The following is an 18337-nucleotide window of genomic DNA, read 5'->3' as shown; positions in this document are numbered from 1 at the left end:
CTTTAACTTCCAGTCACAGCAATATTTATTCCTCTGCTTCATGAGAGCACCTTTTCTTACCCTCTTCCTCTCTGTGAAAGTACTTATATAATGTAATCGAGCCACCTCAATTACAATCATGCAGATAACTTAATTTAGGCACTAGGCATCCTTCTTTAAAGATTTTGCACCTATTAGGGAGATAAGAGGAAACGTATTTGTGAATGTGCTTGATTTCCCCACCACCTTTCTTCCCTGATTTTCCCTCCTAAAATGTGGTGCCAAAAACTGCCACTGGAAACAGAAGAGGCCTGCAACTTTAAGTAGTTGATCAGCTTAATTTCCACCTTGGGGAGAAAATGGTGATGTAACTTTACAACTGTTGCTCTTCTTTGCAACCGTTTAGCACTGACCTCTTGAATTCAGTTTGTGCTGAAGAGGTACTCTGAACTAACAGTCCTCCCTTTCTACATTTGTGTATTTGAATTTCCATTCTTATGTTTACACATTTCCCCTCATTTTTGGCATTCTAAGAACATTCACTTAATTGTGTGTAGTCTGCATTTGTCATTGTGACAGTCTTCATTTTTGCATCTGATGAAGGACCATGCACAACAGCATTTAATATATAAGCATAAACTGCAAATATCACAGAGGGATTGAGGGTCTCCCCTCCCTCTATTTTAACCTATCTATAAACCTATGATATCTCAGATTATGCTGAGAGATACTGAGTATCCCAGGGTGACCCAATGAGCATCAATCCCAAGTGTGAATTTACTTGGGACCTCCTAGTTTTAGTCCATGGGTCAATACTCTAACCACTGCTCAAGTCTTTTCAAAGCTTGCTGACCTTGAGATTTCAGACTAGCTACACCCTTCAGGTTTGTAAAAGAGCTGGCCTGCATATTACCTCAGTGTCTGTCCCACAGGGACACTTGTTGTTTTGACAGTATGCATATGGGACTGGTACCTCAGGTTACTTTTGCTGCAGTAAGGCAGACAAATTATTAACACATGAACTCTTCTACTGGAAATAGCTTGACATTTCCTGGCCCAGGCCTTGAGAAAGTTTTGGCTTTAGCTCGGAATATTTTATTCCATGATCTATAGTCTTTCGAGTCTGGGCACTTCAAAGATTTACTCTAGTAAATACTTAATATTCAGTAAGTTGCTGTTGTATTCTACAATGTTCTGTATTTAAAAATACAATGCAGTCATTACATGTGTATGGTGAAGAGTTAACAGTCTGAGCAAAAAAAACCAACTTAATTGTTTAATATAAACTTAATCAAAGAGCTTTGCAAAATAAATTTATCAGCCAAGTGATATTCTTAGTTCCTTGTTTATCCCTTATTCTGTAATGAGTTTCCTGTGAAAATTCTTGGCTTTTCCCATTTTCTGTGGAGTTTTTTTGGCCTATTGAACTAATGTATTTAAAGCTGTGACTCCTGCTAGAGCTACTCACCATCAAGGTCAAAGATTCCATAGTTTCCTGTTTATTTGTAAAAAGGGGTTGCTAAGGTTATTCCCAGACTCGCATTAGAAAAACAGAAAACTGGGGGTAAAGTTCACCACTTTTTAGAAGTTTAAAATGCAAAGATCATGCTTTTTTGCATCCAAAAGTCACAGACTACATTCAAATGGGTTAATTTACATTGTTACATTTGGAACAGGAAAAGTAGTTGCTGACTAGGGAACTAACTCTTAGACACACACATGCGTATCAGAAATCTCATTAGATCAGGCAGCCCTATCCTTACTGAGCCTCTGGGCATTTCTGGAATTGTGAGAAAGGAAAGTGGGTGGAGTTATGAGCCCAAGGCTGGCAACCAGCAGCACAATTGCCAGTCTCAAATGGAAAAGCTACGATGCCAGTTTTGTTGACCCTTTGCAAATGAAGGTAACCTTGGTGCTCAAATCCTCTGATAGATGACAGATAATCCTTGTTTAAGATCTAGTTTGAAGCTACGGAATTATGTTAATTGCAGCTAAAACCTGGTCACTCTCTTTCGTTAACATGTCTAGTGTTGGCAAAGGTCTCTAATTTCAGAGTGTATTTCTTTTATTAAAGTAATTGTATTTGATTCATAGAATATAAAGAACATTCCTTATTTAGGAAGTCCACTGTGCCTGAGAGAACAGAATCGGGACTCCTCTGATTTTATATGTTGGTCAAAAGCGGAATCAGAAGTCTTTAGCGTGTTTGCCTTTTTCAGTGGTTATGCAAGTTCTTTCCCCAGTGCCTGGTATTAGAGCCAGCCACCATTAGGTGCCCTCTAGCAATAACTGTTCCTAATATAGAATTACCAAGCAACAATGGAAGGCTTGAAGAGGTTAAGTTTGGAGAGTCTGATTCGTTCAGAACAACAACTCCCCCCACCTCGCAACACACACCATTGTTTGACTCTGAGGATGCACTAATGTCCTAGAAAATAGAAGGGGGGGTAGCAGTCTCTTTTTTAAAGAACCAACACCATGCTGTTTTTCCTCTTCCAGAATTTAACACGCTTTCGTTTTAAACTCCTGCATCACTCCCCTCAAACGGCGTCGCTTCTTACTGCGTTCCCAAACTACAGCTTGATGCAAAGACTCCCCCAAACTCCCCGACGCGAAAAAGTTTTTTCTCCCCTCCCCAGACTTCTTTTTAGCCAAAAGCTCACACCGGTCACAATCTTCCCCGTGCTCAAACACGCTATTCCTTGGCTCTCCACCAGTACAGACAACTTATTTTGTGCAATTTTCCCTTTACAGAACCTGGAGGCTAAGCGAGAGGGCACAGCAGTACGTGACTAAAGCGTCCAACTTCCTCTTTCATAAGCCATCACATGATGGAAGCAATTACAATTCCAGCCTTGTCTCTGCGAATTGCAGACGCATTGCCTCACCCTAGAAACCCGGCTCGCTCTTGCTCTTGCTCTCCCCCCGCCCCCATGTATGTATGCGTAGGCAGCATTTGCTGCAGCCGGGTTGGACAGAATCCAAGTTCACCCCGGAGAAAGAACGAGGGCAGTGGGTGGGAGAGAAAAACAAAAATCTGTTGACTACTAAAAGTATAGTGCTCCTTTAGAACATCAACAACGCACACACATCAAGAGCGAAGAGAGCGCAATTGAGCAAAGTCGACGGAACAACAATGTAAAAGGCATGATGGCTTTGAAACGGAAAACAAAGCGCATTAAGCCTTGCTCGGTCAAACCAACATGAAGCCGAGGGGGTGGGGTGGCTGGCGGTGGATGCCATTTCAAAGACATTCACGGCTGTTGTGGGAGGGAGCATACCCAAAGGCAGCGCTTCCTGGGTTGGGGGGGGGCAGCCTTTTCAACAATAGATTTTTTTAAAGCTTTGTTTTGTGTTTCTAAAAGATGGACAGATTTCACTTTGTACACAAAACACCCTTCCTAAAGCAGTTGATTTACGCTAACAACGGTCATGTTTGACGGGGCGACGGCATGGGAGAAAAAAATGTGTGTGGGGGTGGCTGTTTGAGTGCCTTGCGGAGGCAGCCTCGACTAGATCAATTAGGAAAGCAATGTTGACGTTTCATCCAGGTTTACTGGGGAGGTACTGAAGGGCAGGAAACGATTAACCCCGCAGTGCGCCAGAGAACAATAGGGTTTCCCTCTACGCAACCCGGACTGCAGTTTTTTGGTGTAAGGATGAAATGAGGGACTGGTAATCTTGTCGGGGTGGGAGAGTCACACAATCTTTTCTGCATAGGTTGGTTTGTGCAGACGGTACCCTGCAGCAACCCGGCCAGAGGAGTGGCCGGCAGCCTTGAAAACGCATCCATAGCAATCAAGCAGCACCTACTGGAAATCCCCGCGGGACTTTCAGGCCATATTGGCTTGTAAAATGAATGCGGGTTAATATTGGATTAAATGTTTCGCATGTAATTTTGGAACGGGTTTATCCATGTGATCTCCTGAAATCAATAAAACCGAGAATGATTTACCCCCCCCCTTCTTTCCACTTCATTAGTAAAAGCTGTTCAAAGAACATTTGCAATCGCAACAAGGCAGAAACGTCAGCAAGATCCCCTCCCCCCCCCCCCGCGCGGTTTGCCAAACTGGTGGCAGAGATTATAATCTACACTCTGCTCCTCCAACTCACAACCAGCTCATTCCAGTTCAAAGGAGAGAGGTTTTTAAAAAGTCTGCCTGGGGCATTTGTTTGCCAAAAAAAAAAAAAGGAAAAAAAGAATGGCGGTCGGAAAGTTGACAGCTAAAGCAACTGAGCTTGCGGATGGGGGAGGAACATTTTCCTAGCTTCATGTTACAACTGAAAGGCGTTGGCAAGTAGCTGAGCCAGTGAGTCAATAGATAGATTTGCATTCACTTCAGCGGGAGCAAGACTGAGTTGTGCTTTTCAACATGTAACTAAACTCCATAAATGTAACGGGGGGAAAGGCTCATGCAAAGAAACCACGAGCTTCCCACACTCTGTCATTGCAAATGCACTCTGGAAGCGCCAGCAGGGTCTGCCATTGGTAGTCAGCTCACGACAGCAGAGTCTGCAACTGTAGAACAGCCTTATACTAGGGAGAACTGCTGCAGGGACGAATCATGGCAGCAGCAACAACATTTTAACACACACACACACGCTCTTTTTCGCTTTTGCTGTTAACAGGCGAATATACCTACCCCTCTGAACCAAACATTTTGCAAACTAGCCAGACGGCTGCACCCGAACCGGCAGTGCCCGGTTCTCTCTTTACCCAGTATGCATTAATAAAGAGCCCTGCGTTTCTTATTTTAAAAATGCGTGGCTTATAAATGTAGACTATAAGAGCGAAGCACTGTAAATTATGCCGTTCTCACGCCTGTTCACCAGTACACAATGCAAGTTGCTCATGCTACCTTAAGTAAAAGTTAAGCTTGGGAGGAGGGAGCATTTAGAGCCCAGAAATAGCAGCAAAGGGGGCGGCGCTTGAGGCTGTGACGGCGCAGTGGCGGCGCTGGCCGTAAGTCTCTCTCTGTCCCTGGAATGTGCATTTCGTTTAATAAGGCTTCAAGTGCCAATTGCATAGAGTCACGTCTCTGACTGCGGCTGCGCACACACTGTAGCAGAAGCCCTTGAACAAAATGCGAACGTCAGAGCTCCCGTCTCTTTCCCTTCCCCCTTCCCTTTGTAACCTACATAACTCAGCAGCACTGTGGGAATGGTGACCTAGACGCAAGGGTTTTAGGGAAGCGCTTCCACTTTGTTTACTCTGCACAATTCCATACGCACACACAGTGACACCAACATATATACAGCCCGATTACGCCTTTCCTTAGTGGCAGTCCCTTTCTTATTTTTGGTACGCAAATGCCAAATGACCGATGCGGAATTTCTGTTGTCGACGAAGAAATAACTATAAACAGATTGGCAGGGAGAGCAGTTGTTTGGGAAAGTTTTGTATACAGTGTGCGCGTGCTGTGTTATTTTGCACCATTCACTCTGTTTTACTGTTAAAATAGCTGGGGGGGGGGGCACAGACGTCCCTGTTGCTAAATTAAATGTCTTTTGCTTTATGCTGGGGAAAGTAGCAAAGAATGGATGTTACCGCCGCTTCGTGAAGCTAAACACAAAAGCAATGATAACGTATAACAGGCTGTAAAAACCTGCATAGCTATGTTGGAAACTACAACTCCGGAGTTTCCATATGCCCTTATGTAGGGCTTCTCTAGTGTAAACTATCAGGTGCCCTTTTAACTTATCGGTACAGTGTAAAATTATTCTAATTAATTTGTTATGGTTTTCGAAAATAACCTCATGCATCAATAACCTCCTTTTAAGGGTAGCAAGGTGAGGTTGCACCGCAGCCCGAGTAAGCGATTTTAGAAATGCATCCTGCATTCATTTGGCAAGTGCTTTATACTGGGATCGCAGCTCTAAGCTGCCTGTTCGTGTGCATCTCTACTCATAAGTAAGCTGCGCGGAATTCCACTGCACTCCCAGGCGACATATGCTAATGGTAGCAGCCATTGGCTTGGGTCGTATCCGTACTTTTTGGGAAGCAATCCCTTTTTAAAACAAATGGGACTGGAATTTACTTTTAAGTAAACCTGCATAGTGGAGAAAAGAATTCCTGATGTAATTGAAGGGAGTGGCAGCCCTCTAAAGATTCACATGCCATAATCATCACAAGGTCCCTTCCTGTATCTAGTATACTATAATTAAACCTTTTTAGCTAGATGAGGTGGGGGAGACAATCACTACAGAGAAGACCAGGCGTTTCAGTTCCGCTGGGAGTTTTCAGTTCCAAAGAGCCAGTCTCGAAGCCATGGTCTCACAGTGTGTGTGCGGGGGGGGGGGGGGAGGAGTCAACAGCGACGCCAGAGCCGGAGCGCGAGGAAGGGATTCAGATGATAGCCTAGGTTTTATAGTCGGATAACCATCCACACGGAAGACGAGACACAAACCCTCTTGCCTTTCTATAAAGCACCATTACAGAGTGGAAAGAAGATCGGGAAGTCTCCCAGCTCCCCACATTTTGCATCCATTCACACGCAAAAGCCCTGGTGCTCCCTCCCCCTCCCCCCGCGTGCTGACTAGGAGAGAGCTGGTTATTCTTGCAGTTCTTGTTGTCTTGGCAGAAGTTCAATGAGCAGCAGGGGGAGGAAAGAGGGGAGGAGGAAGGGGACAGCCTAGCACGCAGGCGCTCTTAGGCACTGTCGAAGAATCGAGTCACTGGAGCAGAGCGCACCAGCGGCGGCGGCTTCTGGAGTCCCCGCCCCAGCGCGAGTGTCTGGGCGGCCGGCAGCCGGCGGGCAGCGCTGTAGTAGCGAGCGGCGCGGAGCGGGCAGAAGGAGCAGCGCGCTGTAGTGGGGCTCGGAGGCTGCTGCGCTCGGGCGATGCGTCTCGCCAAGTCCCTGTGAGTGACTGCGGCCGGGGGATTAGGAGAGCCTAGACGAAGGCAAAACTGCCCCCCCCCCCGCCTCGGTTATTTGGAAAAGGAGGTGACAATCAGTGCCGAAGCCTACGGCGGCTGCAAAGCACACAGCCTCTCCGGTGGCGAGAAGAGCGGCAGTGGGAAGAGGAGGGGGAGGAGGAGGCAGAGGACGAGGCGCGGGGCGCTCTCTGCCCCCGGACTGGGCCATGTCGTCCGCCGCGGTGGCCGTGGCTGCTGCCTCCCGCAGGCAATCGTGCTACTTGTGTGATTTGCCTCGCATGCCCTGGGCCATGATCTGGGATTTCACAGAGCCCGTCTGCAGGGGCTGCGTCAACTACGAAGGGGCCGATCGGGTGGAGTTCGTCATCGACACGGCTCGCCAGCTGAAAAGAGCGCACAGCTTCCAGGAGGGCCGGGCCGCGGCACCTCCGCCGCCCCATACCAAGCAGCAGCCCCCGCCGCTCAGCGCCAAGGAGATGCACTCGGCGGCGGCTGCAGCCGAGGCTGCGTCCCGCGCCCCGCAGCAGCCTCACGAGCGCTACTCGCTGGCAGCCGCAGCCCCCTCGGAGCGGCCGCCGCCGCGCCTGGGAGCCGAATATGGAGGCAGCAGGCAGGTGAACGGCATCCTGGTGCCCAACGGCTTTTCCAAGCCCGAGGAACCGCCCGAGCTCAACCGGCAGAGCCCCAACCCGCGGCGGACGCACACCGTGCCCCCGACGCTGGTGCCCCTCATGAATGGAGCCTCCTTGCCCGCCGCCATCAGCATCAATAGCCGGGCGGCGGCCGCCGCAGCAGCCTCCTTGGCGGCCATCTCCGGAGCCCCGGCCCCGCTGCAGGTCTCGGTCTCGCAGGCGCCGCAGAGCCAGCAGCAGTCGGGGGAGGCGGCGGGGCACAAGCGGCCCGGCTCGGTCTCTTCGTCGTCTTCGAGCAGCGGCGGGGGCGGCGGCGGAGCCAGCGACCTGGAGGGCAAGGAGAAGGGGCAGCAGCAGGCGCGGGGCTCGGCCGACAACCTGGACCAGCTGGGGGTGGAGAGCAAAAGCCGAGCGGGAACAGTGGCCACCGGCTCGGAGCAGGACTGGGTGAGCAAGCCCAAGACGGTGCGCGACACCCTGCTGGCCATGCAGCACGGCGGCCACGCGGTGCCCTACGAGAGCAAGTTCAAGAAGGAGCCCGGCATGGCGGGCGGGCGGCTGCTGGGCTACGAGAGCAACGGGGCCATGGCCAAAGCAGGTGAGGAGGATGGGGAGCGGGCGGCGGCGAGGCCGGGCTCCGGCTCCAGGCGGGGAAGCGCCTCCCCTGGTGAAACAAGCGAGGGGCGCCATTTCGCGCCCACTTCCTGGTGCCTGCGAGCGGCGCCCTTGCCGCAGAGGCCAGCGGAGTGTTTGGTGTGCTGAAACAGCGTAACAGGGATGAGTCAGGGCGCTCGTTGATAGACACCGACAGAGGGTTTCCCCTCCCTGGCACATTCTTTTGCAAGGGGATCCGAGGCGTGCAAAGCACTTACCAGCAGCAGCAGACATTTTGCTGAATCGGAGAGCCGGGCTCCAAATGGCTTTCAAGCTGTGCTGCTCTGGCTTTCAGCGTGCAAGCATGCAGAGAGGTTTATCCTGCAAACATGCCCGGTATCCCCACAGCTTGTTGCTTGTGCCTTGCCTTTTGCCTGGCTGTTTGGAGTGAGTGGAGGATGCCAGGCATGCAGTGGCTGTTTGGCTCATGGCCAACATGAAGCGTGGTACAGTGTAGGCACACTTGAATGCAGCATGTACTGTAGCATAAGCAGTGGCAAATTTGCCTGCCTTTCAGCTGCCAACCCGCTACCCAAAGTAAGCTTAAACAGCTTGGTTTTAAGCCAGTTTTTGAAAACTCTTTAGCTCCAAGTACTTGGCATGAGTGGACTGTGGGTCGGTAACTTTGCCATCTGCACACGCATTGGTGTAGCTGTATTTCTGCAACATCTTTCTCCTCTCCAATCCTGTGTTTATAGGGGCACGGGCAGCAAGGAAGAGAAAGACTTCTCCCGAGCCAGAAGGGGAAGCTGGACCTCCTAAAATCAATGGAGAGGCACAACCTTGGTTACCAACCTCCTCAGAAGGGATGAAAATAACAATGGCAGCTGCATCTTTCATGAATCCACCACCGCCAACTGCTTCACCTCATTCTAACCGGACCACACCACCGGAGGCAGTCCAGAATGGCCAGTCCCCTATGGCTGCACTCATTTTAGTCGCAGACAATGCTGGAGGCAACCATGCCTCCAAAGATGCCAACCAGGTTCACTCTACCACACGGAGGAATAGCAGTAGCCCACCCTCTCCATCTGTGAACCAAAGAAGGCTGGGCCCGAACAGGGAGGTGTCAAGTCAAGGAGCAAACGCTGGAGGGATGGAGCCAGTGCACCCAGCCAGCCTCCCAGACTCTTCTCTGGCAGCCAGTGTCCCCCTGTGCTGCACTCTGTGCCATGAGCGCCTGGAAGACACCCACTTTGTGCAGTGCCCTTCAGTCCCATCTCACAAGTTTTGCTTCCCTTGCTCCAGACAAAGTATCAAACAGCAAGGGGCTAGTGGTGAGGTGTATTGTCCCAGTGGGGAGAAGTGCCCTCTGGTGGGTTCCAATGTCCCTTGGGCCTTCATGCAGGGTGAGATTGCAACCATTCTTGCAGGTGATGTGAAAGTGAAAAAAGAGAGAGACTCATGACTTCCAGTTTCAGTGCAACTTCCCCCTTAACTAAAACTGCTTGAATTGTATATACCTATAAATATCTATAAATAGCTCTCTATATAAATATATATATATCTCCAAGACAAGGGAAATGTAGACTTCATAAAACATGGCTGTATAATTTTGATTTCTTTTTTGAATACATTGTGTTTCTATATTTTTGAAGACAAAAGGTATGTACTTAAAAAAAAGCATTTCCTTTTTTTTGTTATCGCAACTCTTTGTTGTGCTTCCTTGGTGACAGTTACTGTTCAGTGTAGGCTGTGACTTGCGCTGCTTTTTTTTTTACAGAGCACTTGGCAAACCAGAAATGGCTTCTAGTTGTATTTGTATGCACTTGTCTCCCTCCTTTTTTAAAAATGCCAAATACATCTTCTGACATTGTAAAGATTGCCTTACTGTCTGTGATTCCTTATTTTTGTCCTTAACTTCTTCGAGCTGGAGGCATGCAGGTTTTAGACTATGAACATGGGATTAAAAGTTGTTTGTGGGATTAATTTGGGAATGCCACTTAATTTAGCTCAAATGCAGGTGAATGTGAGAAAGCACAAGGGGTTTCTTGTGGGAGCTGAGTTCCCTTGTTGCAGCTGCAAAAATGGTCAGATTCTTGGAGTGGCTTGTTTCTAGAAGGAAGTTTCCTCCAGAGCACTATGGGAAGTGAGGCGCTGTTGCATTAGGATTTTGACAAGGTTTTTTTTTTCTTAAAAGGCAGAGTTGACCATGGTTCAAGTGGTTGATTGTAAGATTGCAAAACTGTATTTATTCATTGATTACAAAATTTTTATGCAGAATTTTTGAGATAGATTTGAATACTGCATAACCATATATTAGTGCGGACAGAATACCACTGCCATCTTTTAAACAAATTGGTACCTTTCAGCAGCATTCAGTGTTGCAATTTTCTTCATATTTGTTTGGAAAAAACTGAGGTAGGGTTTTTAATATGGTGCAGGTGGACTTTGAACTTACTTACTAGGGTCTATTTTGTTTTTATAGCTGACATCATATTATCAAGTAGTGGCAGATCCCAATGTTGGAGGTTTTGCCAGGCTTGCTTATGTTGACAGCATAAAGAAGAATGGAAATTTTTACCTGAAATTTCTTAATACATCTGTTGGGGAAACATTTATTTCTCATTTAAATAAAATGACTTGGAATTTAAGTCAGTTGGACTTTCATGTGGGCATGCCTTGCCTTTTAGACTACTTTCAAGAATTCTTTTGTAATATTACTATTTTGATCACACTTTTTTGCATTAGGCAGCAGACATTTTTAACCAATAAATCATCAGTTACTAGAAATAGTTAAGCCTTACTGTAGTGTTTTTGTGCTGTTGCAGTTGTGTTAGCAACACTGCTGTGCAACTCCTTGTAGTTGAGTGTTTATAATATGGTCACAAGCAACTGTTTGAAGCAGGAAGATGGTTATAAGGTCTCTCATCTCTGTGGCAAATAACACTATACGTTTTGATGTTGAAAGAATCTGTACGACTAAGTTTTAACAGTTTTGGATGCTGTTTGGTCAGACTGTTTTTATGTAATAATGTTCAGACTGCTTTTTAATGCAGAATAGATTTTGGTAGATTTTCTTAAATGGTCATGACATTTGAAAATCCAAACTGCACATGCACAGTAACTTTTCTTTATGAAATGTTTTAATAAGCACACCCACTAGCATTGTGTTCCATATTACAGGTCAGTGTAATATTAAATAACAAGATTTGCATGATAAATCAATTCATTACTCTTTAAAATGATAGAAATACATATAGTCCAGACTGGTGTCTTCTGTAAACACGTTAAGACAGTTTGAGAAAAAGAAACGCACATATATACAACTGTAAAGGATTCTTTGGAACCACTATAATATGTGGAAATGTGTATTTAGGCACTTTATTAAAATTGGAATTTGAATTGATAGATGGTAAGAAGTTCTTAAAAATCTCTCTTGACATAATACCTCATGTATTATACCAATTTGTACAATGGAGAATTTGTGTTCTAAGTAAGATAATATCCCTACTAAAATTTTATGAAAAGTTCAATGTGATGTCTGGCATGTAGTTCAGATTTGACCTTCTTGAGTTGAAGTGGGACAATAACTTCTTTCTGGCCACCGTTATTCAAGAATATCAAGAAATTAAGAGGCATTTACTTTGCATCGTCAGCCCCTTTTATTTACACTTACTCTTTAATAAGTGTATTCATATATTGTAGCCCAGTGATAACTCTCTCTGTTCGGTAGTTTAAACACTGGGAAAGTTTAGGTCTTGTCATACCACATGATAACAGCTGAAACAAATTTTAATGTTTTCCACCAGATTAGACAAATCCTTCCAAACCTGTTACAGTGATCAGTTCAAACATATAACCTCATAATTCATAAATGTCACAAACTCAAATTATTTTTGAATTTCTCCAAACTTGGACCTAATGTCATTTTAATATGTTTCTTGATGAGTTTATGACACCATCTCAGTGGAACATTATATATTTACTAAACACTTCCTTGGCTACAAAGTTTTTTTTAAAGTGCTTTAGCTGCAACAGTACTACCATTAATCTCTGATAACAGTGGAAACCCCAATTCCATTGCAACCAATGAGAATCATTTATTTCAATGGACTCGGGCTTGCACCCTTTTTGGAAGTTTTTAATGGTGATAGTTTGTATAGCAATAAAGCAAAATGTTGTTTTAATGAGGTGTGAGATTCTCAATCTCATCTTCATTACACTTTTAAGTTACTTCTATTGAAATATCACCTGCACTATACTTTTGTTGTTTATAGTTGCTAAACTAACACATTACTATTTTTACTGATTATTTTTTATCTTTTGCATTAAATAAAGTGAAATTAGGAGCTTTAAACATTTTTCTGTGAGTGTACTCTTTTTTGTTACCCTTTTATTTTAAAAAATACTGCAGCTGCTAAGAAATGTGGACAGCAGCCAAATTAACTGGATTTTTTTAAAGATTGTCCTCTTTCGTAGGACACAGGAAGAGAAATTGGGAAAGAGAACAAACTGTAAGTTTAAGAATACTTTTTCTCAAAGACGACGTTCTCATGAGTTCTTTCTGTTCGTTTGTTGCCCATCTGAAAGTAGAGAAGTTCTGCAAACTACATTCCATTATAGCTTATGGAGATTTGAGCTACATACCCAATAAAATTTCACTTTTGGAAAGGCTTATTTGGGAGGGTTCTCCCAGTGGCTTTTTATGGCAACAGAACCCAGGGATATTTTCAGTGTACTTGGGCCAAACCCTTCTCCTCTTACTACCAGGAAGATCAAGAACAGTGCTTGAGAAACTCAAGTGTTGAGAAGCCAGGTGTTTCTACGGTCTCTGCTGCAGCTATGCAAAAACTGCTTCTTCTTAAATGTGACAATCCTATCACAACAAGGTTGGTGGCCAACAGCTATCCTGAATATGTGACAGTAGAAGGTAGTTTGAAATCAAGTAAAGATCTTTAAGACGGGAGTACTAGTGTTTTGGGTGTTGCCTTTCTCATTACTGTAATGTGGTATGTAGGGCAAAACAAAGATGGTTTGTCATACACAAATACACAATAGATGTTTGCAATCAAATTATAAAGAAACCATGCTTTAAATTTTACAGATCAAGCATAGTATTGGAAAAGGATGGGGTGTGATTGTGACAATTGTTTTAAAAGTACTGCTGTTCTTAAAATACAGCTTCAAAATTTTAGCAAGAACTTTAATGAGCCTGGAATACTGAACATAGTCGGCAGACTTACATTGTTATACAGGTTGCTCGGCATTCAGAGTTACATGTTGAGGTCCAGCGAACTTGTATATTTACATACAAATGTAGCTTGAAACATTACACGGTTAAGCTAGAATGTTTTAAACCAGTGGGACTAAATTGGCATAAATCCAAATACTCCCACATATTTGGCTTGTGGTTTGAGTGGACAGGTTCCAGTTTACAGTTACGTGACACTATTTCTGCAGCTGATGGACGTTGTACTTCAGCAATACAAGCAGTTCTTGGGATCCTTAAATACATCTTGCACATACTTCTTTTTAAGCACATTTTCACAACCAAGAGCTAGGAACAAACTTAATCTCACATATATGGATAAGAATCCTATTAATTTCAATGGAACTTTAGAATGCTTAGGATTGCACTCATGGGAAGATATGGAAAAAATGAACTAAAACAAGAAACAATACAGGTTTAGATTTATTATAAGAAAATAATATATTTACATTTTCCTCCTTTTAGATTTGCAGTCTTAATTTTTAAAGAAGGAAACAGAAAATGTGAGCTCCAAATAGTAGTTGCAGGTTGCACAGAAGCAATAGGCATTAACTTGTTTGAAACTAAAGTCTACTTGCAAAAGAAACCCTTTGTAAATTATGTATCATTTCTTTGCTTTTAGCTATACACTTTAATCAGGAACAAACAAAATTCAATTCAGGCAGCTGTATATATGCCAACACTGCAAATCTACCTTTACATTAATAGGCAAGTTTTTTCAAAGCATCTTTTATGCTTTTATATATTAAATTCTAAATGAAATGGCAATTTATAAAATAGTTTTATAAGGTTGGTAAAGAATAATAGATTTCTCTTCCTGATTCTTGGGTGTAGACTTGGAATCATTCAGAAAATGTCACATCTAGGCCACACAAAACCCTGAGTCACCCTCATTTGCTTGCCTTTGTTCAAGAAGTGCCGATCAAGAGGACACGCCTTTCCTCTGTCATAGACCAAGGTCACGCTGTGCTAACAGATGAATGGAGTACATATTTGCCCATTTCATCATTTCAGACAGTGGAGCTAGGGCGCTTGGATTATTAACTCATTCACTACCTTTTGCTAAGTTTTAATCAAGACATTTTTGTAACAATTTTGTTATTCTGATTACAATTAATATTTAAATATGTTCTTTCATGTGGAAACAACACATTCATAACCAAATTTAAGATCAACACAAAGTTAATATTGTTTAATTATGTGTGTTTTAAAGACACGGATTGCATCTTGGGGGCCTATACAGGGTAGTTCCAATAGTTAATTTGCAACGCTAAAGGGCTGTTAATTAAAGTCCATCCCTGAACCACCACACTCTAGAAATAGTGATTTGGAGACTGCAGTTTGGTATCCCACTCATAAAAAAAATTACTCAGGACTGAATCCAATTGAGACCAGAAGAATTTACTTCCATGTAGCATATTTAAGATTGGCAAGATCATCACAGAAATATTTATTCTTGAAGAATTCTTCCATCCGTTTTCGCTAACATTATGTCATGTTTAAAGCTGTGAAGTACATATTCTCTGCCTGAGAACTGTATTCCAACTTGCTTATCATATATTCTACTGATTATACATTTTATTTAAGATGCTGGGGCAGCAATCATAACCATATAGTTGGAAATATTTTTAATCAGTATCTATGGATTATGTTTAGGATGGCCAAGCTGTCTCTGAATCATTCTTCTTAACCAACTGATGTACATATACGTGACAGTAGATCCAATAGTTCATAGAAGATGCATACCAATACACTGTGAGAACAATTCTTTTAAAGAGATGTAAAGACACTTCTCAAAAAATATTGTCAATTTGGCAACAGTGTTTATCCATTTACACCAGCTGAAGTAGCAATCAGGCATTTATGAGGCTGAAACAAATAACACCTTTGCTTGCTAGAGGCATTAACTGTAGTGCAAGTTGCAACATGGAGTGACGTGGTATAATCAGCTATGTGTATGCAACTGCTAGGCAAGCATGACCTAAGTGGAGACTGATATTGAAACAGTTGTTTCCTCTAATACTGGAAAGGCCGCAAACCCCAGCACTAAGTTTGCCACCGGTTGATAATTTCAAGGAACCAGTCTTTATTTATGCCTTCAAAAATACTTATGGAAAAGAAGAGATGCAATGTAACTGCAAACATCGATTTTATTACATTATAAGTCAAGTATATTCTAATAAAGTCTGATAGCAACTTCATATATGTAATTTTTTTTACAGTTTTATAATGTGTTTCTTACCTTGAAACCTCTTCAGATAGCACTTTTATCTCCTTACAAAGTGAGATGCCTCTTAAAATCTCAAAGCAAGGTTTTCTCATCATCTCTAAAAGGATTTCACAGAACTGGAAAAGATACAGAAAAAGGCAAGGACAGCTATGGTGTTGATGTGGGAGCCAGACGCATTTCACTCAGTGAGAGTTTATTTCAAGTAAACTGTAATGATCAAAAGGTCTCCTCTGTATGAAACAGGTAAAACAACAGATACTCTTTAGGAAAAAAGTGCATCTGAAGAAGTGACCTCTGACTCAGGAAAGTTCATGCTGGAATTAACGTTTGTCTTCAAGATGCTACAGGACTTCTGTTTTGTTGCTTTTGGGGCATTTTCATGAGCCACTGAATGCACAGAATCAGTCAATTTTGGAAGATATGCTAAAATGTTTAGAAAATTAAGCTATGGATGTTTTAAAAAGAGGTTGTTCTCTTTCCTTCTTGGCATCACCCAAAGAGGTTGATGGGTAGATTTTCTCAAACAAGATGCAATTAAGGAATTCATTAGCATACAGTGGAGTTTTAAAAGGATTAGAGAGATTTGTGGAGGAACCATGGCTATTAGCTACAATAGGTAGAGTATCACTGAATATCAGCTGCTGGGACAAAAAGGGCATCTCTGTGGAAAGCCATAACTGTCTTCTCATGCCCTACTTAGAAGCTTCCAGAGGTAGCCAAAATACCACTGATGGAAACAAAATTCTAGGCCAGATGGGCCTTTTGTTTCCAGCCATTCTTAACCGGAAAATGCTATTGTTTTATTTAAAAATTTGTCACAGAAAATGGTAGTTGGATAGGTTCATTTTACTGGCTAAAAATGCTTACTTCATTTACACTCTGCCTTTCTCACTGAGAAACAAGGCAGGTTACACAATTACCTAAAAGCAGTGCAAGTGGCACAAAATGCATGATGAAGAATGCTATAAAACAGGATTAAAAAATAAGACACATACACAAAGCAAGTATATTATATGCAACAAGGAAACAAAACTGTTTTCCAAACAGATATTTCTTCTTAGGAAAGGTAACACAAATACTATGCGCTGTTGAACATATGAAGCTGTCTTATACTGTATCAGAGCTCTGATCCATCAAGACCAGTACTGTCTGTCTACTCCGATTGGAAGTGGCTCTCCAAGGTCTTAGGCAGAGGTCTTTTACATCACCTGCTTTCCTTAACTGGAGATACTGGGGGTCAAACCTGGAAACTTGTGCATACCAAGCAGATGGTCTACTGCTGAGCCACAATCCTTACCCTACAGTTCCCTTCCTGTATCACAATTACTAAGGGATTTTGGGAGGGTGTGTGTGTGCTTGAAGAAATAATTTTAGAGGAAAATAGATGTGTTGGTATGAAAACTGGAGAGTTGTATGAGGCGTAAAGAAACTAGGTCTTGGAAGCAGGCAGGCAGGGCTAAATCATCAGCTTTAGAGACTCTGCTGATGGGGAGAAGTTTGGTCTTAGAGCCAGGTTGATGATTCACTCCTACATGGATTTCCCTTACGGGCACTACTATCACTGTGATTGTTATTGTCCTTGTGCTTCCTTTTGGCCCAGATTTGTTTCCTACTTTAAAACAGTGATTCCCAAGCGGTGTTTTGGAGCCTTATGAGTCATCCAGTTACCAGAAATGGATGTTGCAGTGTGTCCCTACATTAAGTTAATGGATGGTAACTTTAGAGTTTAGGAAATAGAAATGACAGATGATGTCCTTGACAAATTATTAGCAGGTCCCCTTAGGAAATCTGTTGAAACAGCTAACCTGAAGCTTCTTCCAAATTTGTGCACTGGTAGATTAGAGGAGGGTCTATTATTACTAATACTATTTTACAGATGCAGATCTAAGACTGAAATATGCCTTTTGCCTAACACTGAACAACCGCATTAAATATTAACATACTGAGATTTCCAGATGAGTGAATGGGATTGGTACCAGAATTCTAAATACATTATATTAAAGAAAATCAATGTAAAACCAGTAGGACTTACTTCCACCTAATGTAGGACTAGGGTATAAACCAGTTTAAATTTCAGTTTTCCTGGACTGTTGATTGAGTTGTAAGGGCTGCTTGTTACTAGTGTGGAAGACAAGCACATATTTTGAAAACCACACAGGATGCAAATACACAACAGGAGATCTTTAACTGGCTAAGTCTCCCCACATGTGTACACATCTTTAAAAACATATGCTTATTCTTTTGGAATGTGAAAAGGCCCCCAAGTTAATAAAAAACCAGACTTTAAATAAGGTCTTGTTGCTCCAAAATCCAGCACAGAATTCTGATAAATCATTAATATTCCTCGAACTAATCACCAGTTTCCATACAGTTTCAGAGGTCTGTTGGTTTGTGATTTTAGAGGTTCTGAACCCTTGGTTTAAGCAAGGAGGGATTGTCAATGATTGTGCTAGTCAATGATTAGCTTCCTTTCCAAGCACTTGCACTGCAATCCAGCCCTGTGTGCTCTGTGATTAAGGTTTTTTCAAGGTACTCACTGCTGCAGACAAAGTCCTAAGTACAAATACGAGTGTTTGCACAACCAAGTTCACCTTTCCCTTTGAAGTCTACCAACCCAAGCTTGATTCCACACACTTGCCAATGTAAGTCTTGCAGCAATAGCATTCAGGTTGCTCAATCTGGTGGGGGAGGGAGATGAGAAACTAGCCAAATTTTGATCAAGATTCCTGAAATAGGGAGCAAGTTCACAGAAC

At 43.2% G+C, this 18337-nt stretch overlaps 1 protein-coding gene and 1 long non-coding RNA gene across 3 annotated transcripts; both read left to right on the top strand.

Annotated features, from left to right (window-relative positions):
• The first annotated feature begins 1818 nt into the window (after nucleotides 1-1818).
• On the top strand, nucleotides 1819-3914 carry LOC129341966 (uncharacterized). 2 transcript variants are annotated; one of them, XR_008598185.1, is made up of 3 exons: nucleotides 1819-1882; nucleotides 2734-2914; nucleotides 3700-3914. It is a non-coding gene; the product is annotated as an uncharacterized LOC129341966 (long non-coding RNA). The 2 variants fall into 2 exon arrangements; XR_008598187.1 differs by having other exon boundaries at nucleotides 1839-1882; nucleotides 2734-2763.
• Nucleotides 3915-6650: 2736 nt separating this feature from the next.
• IRF2BP2 (interferon regulatory factor 2 binding protein 2) lies at nucleotides 6651-11807 on the top strand. The gene is made up of 2 exons (XM_054976379.1): nucleotides 6651-8086; nucleotides 8841-11807. Exons 1-2 carry the CDS (start codon nucleotides 7063-7065, stop codon nucleotides 9548-9550), a joined length of 1734 nt encoding a protein of 577 aa, XP_054832354.1. The 5' UTR covers nucleotides 6651-7062; the 3' UTR covers nucleotides 9551-11807.
• Nucleotides 11808-18337: the final 6530 nt, after the last annotated feature.

This window comes from Eublepharis macularius, chromosome 1 (genome assembly GCF_028583425.1).
Source record: "Eublepharis macularius isolate TG4126 chromosome 1, MPM_Emac_v1.0, whole genome shotgun sequence".
Classification (NCBI taxonomy): domain Eukaryota; kingdom Metazoa; phylum Chordata; class Lepidosauria; order Squamata; family Eublepharidae; genus Eublepharis; species Eublepharis macularius.
The sequence above is the reverse complement of the archived record's forward strand: the minus strand, read 5'-3'. Positions and strand labels throughout refer to the sequence as shown.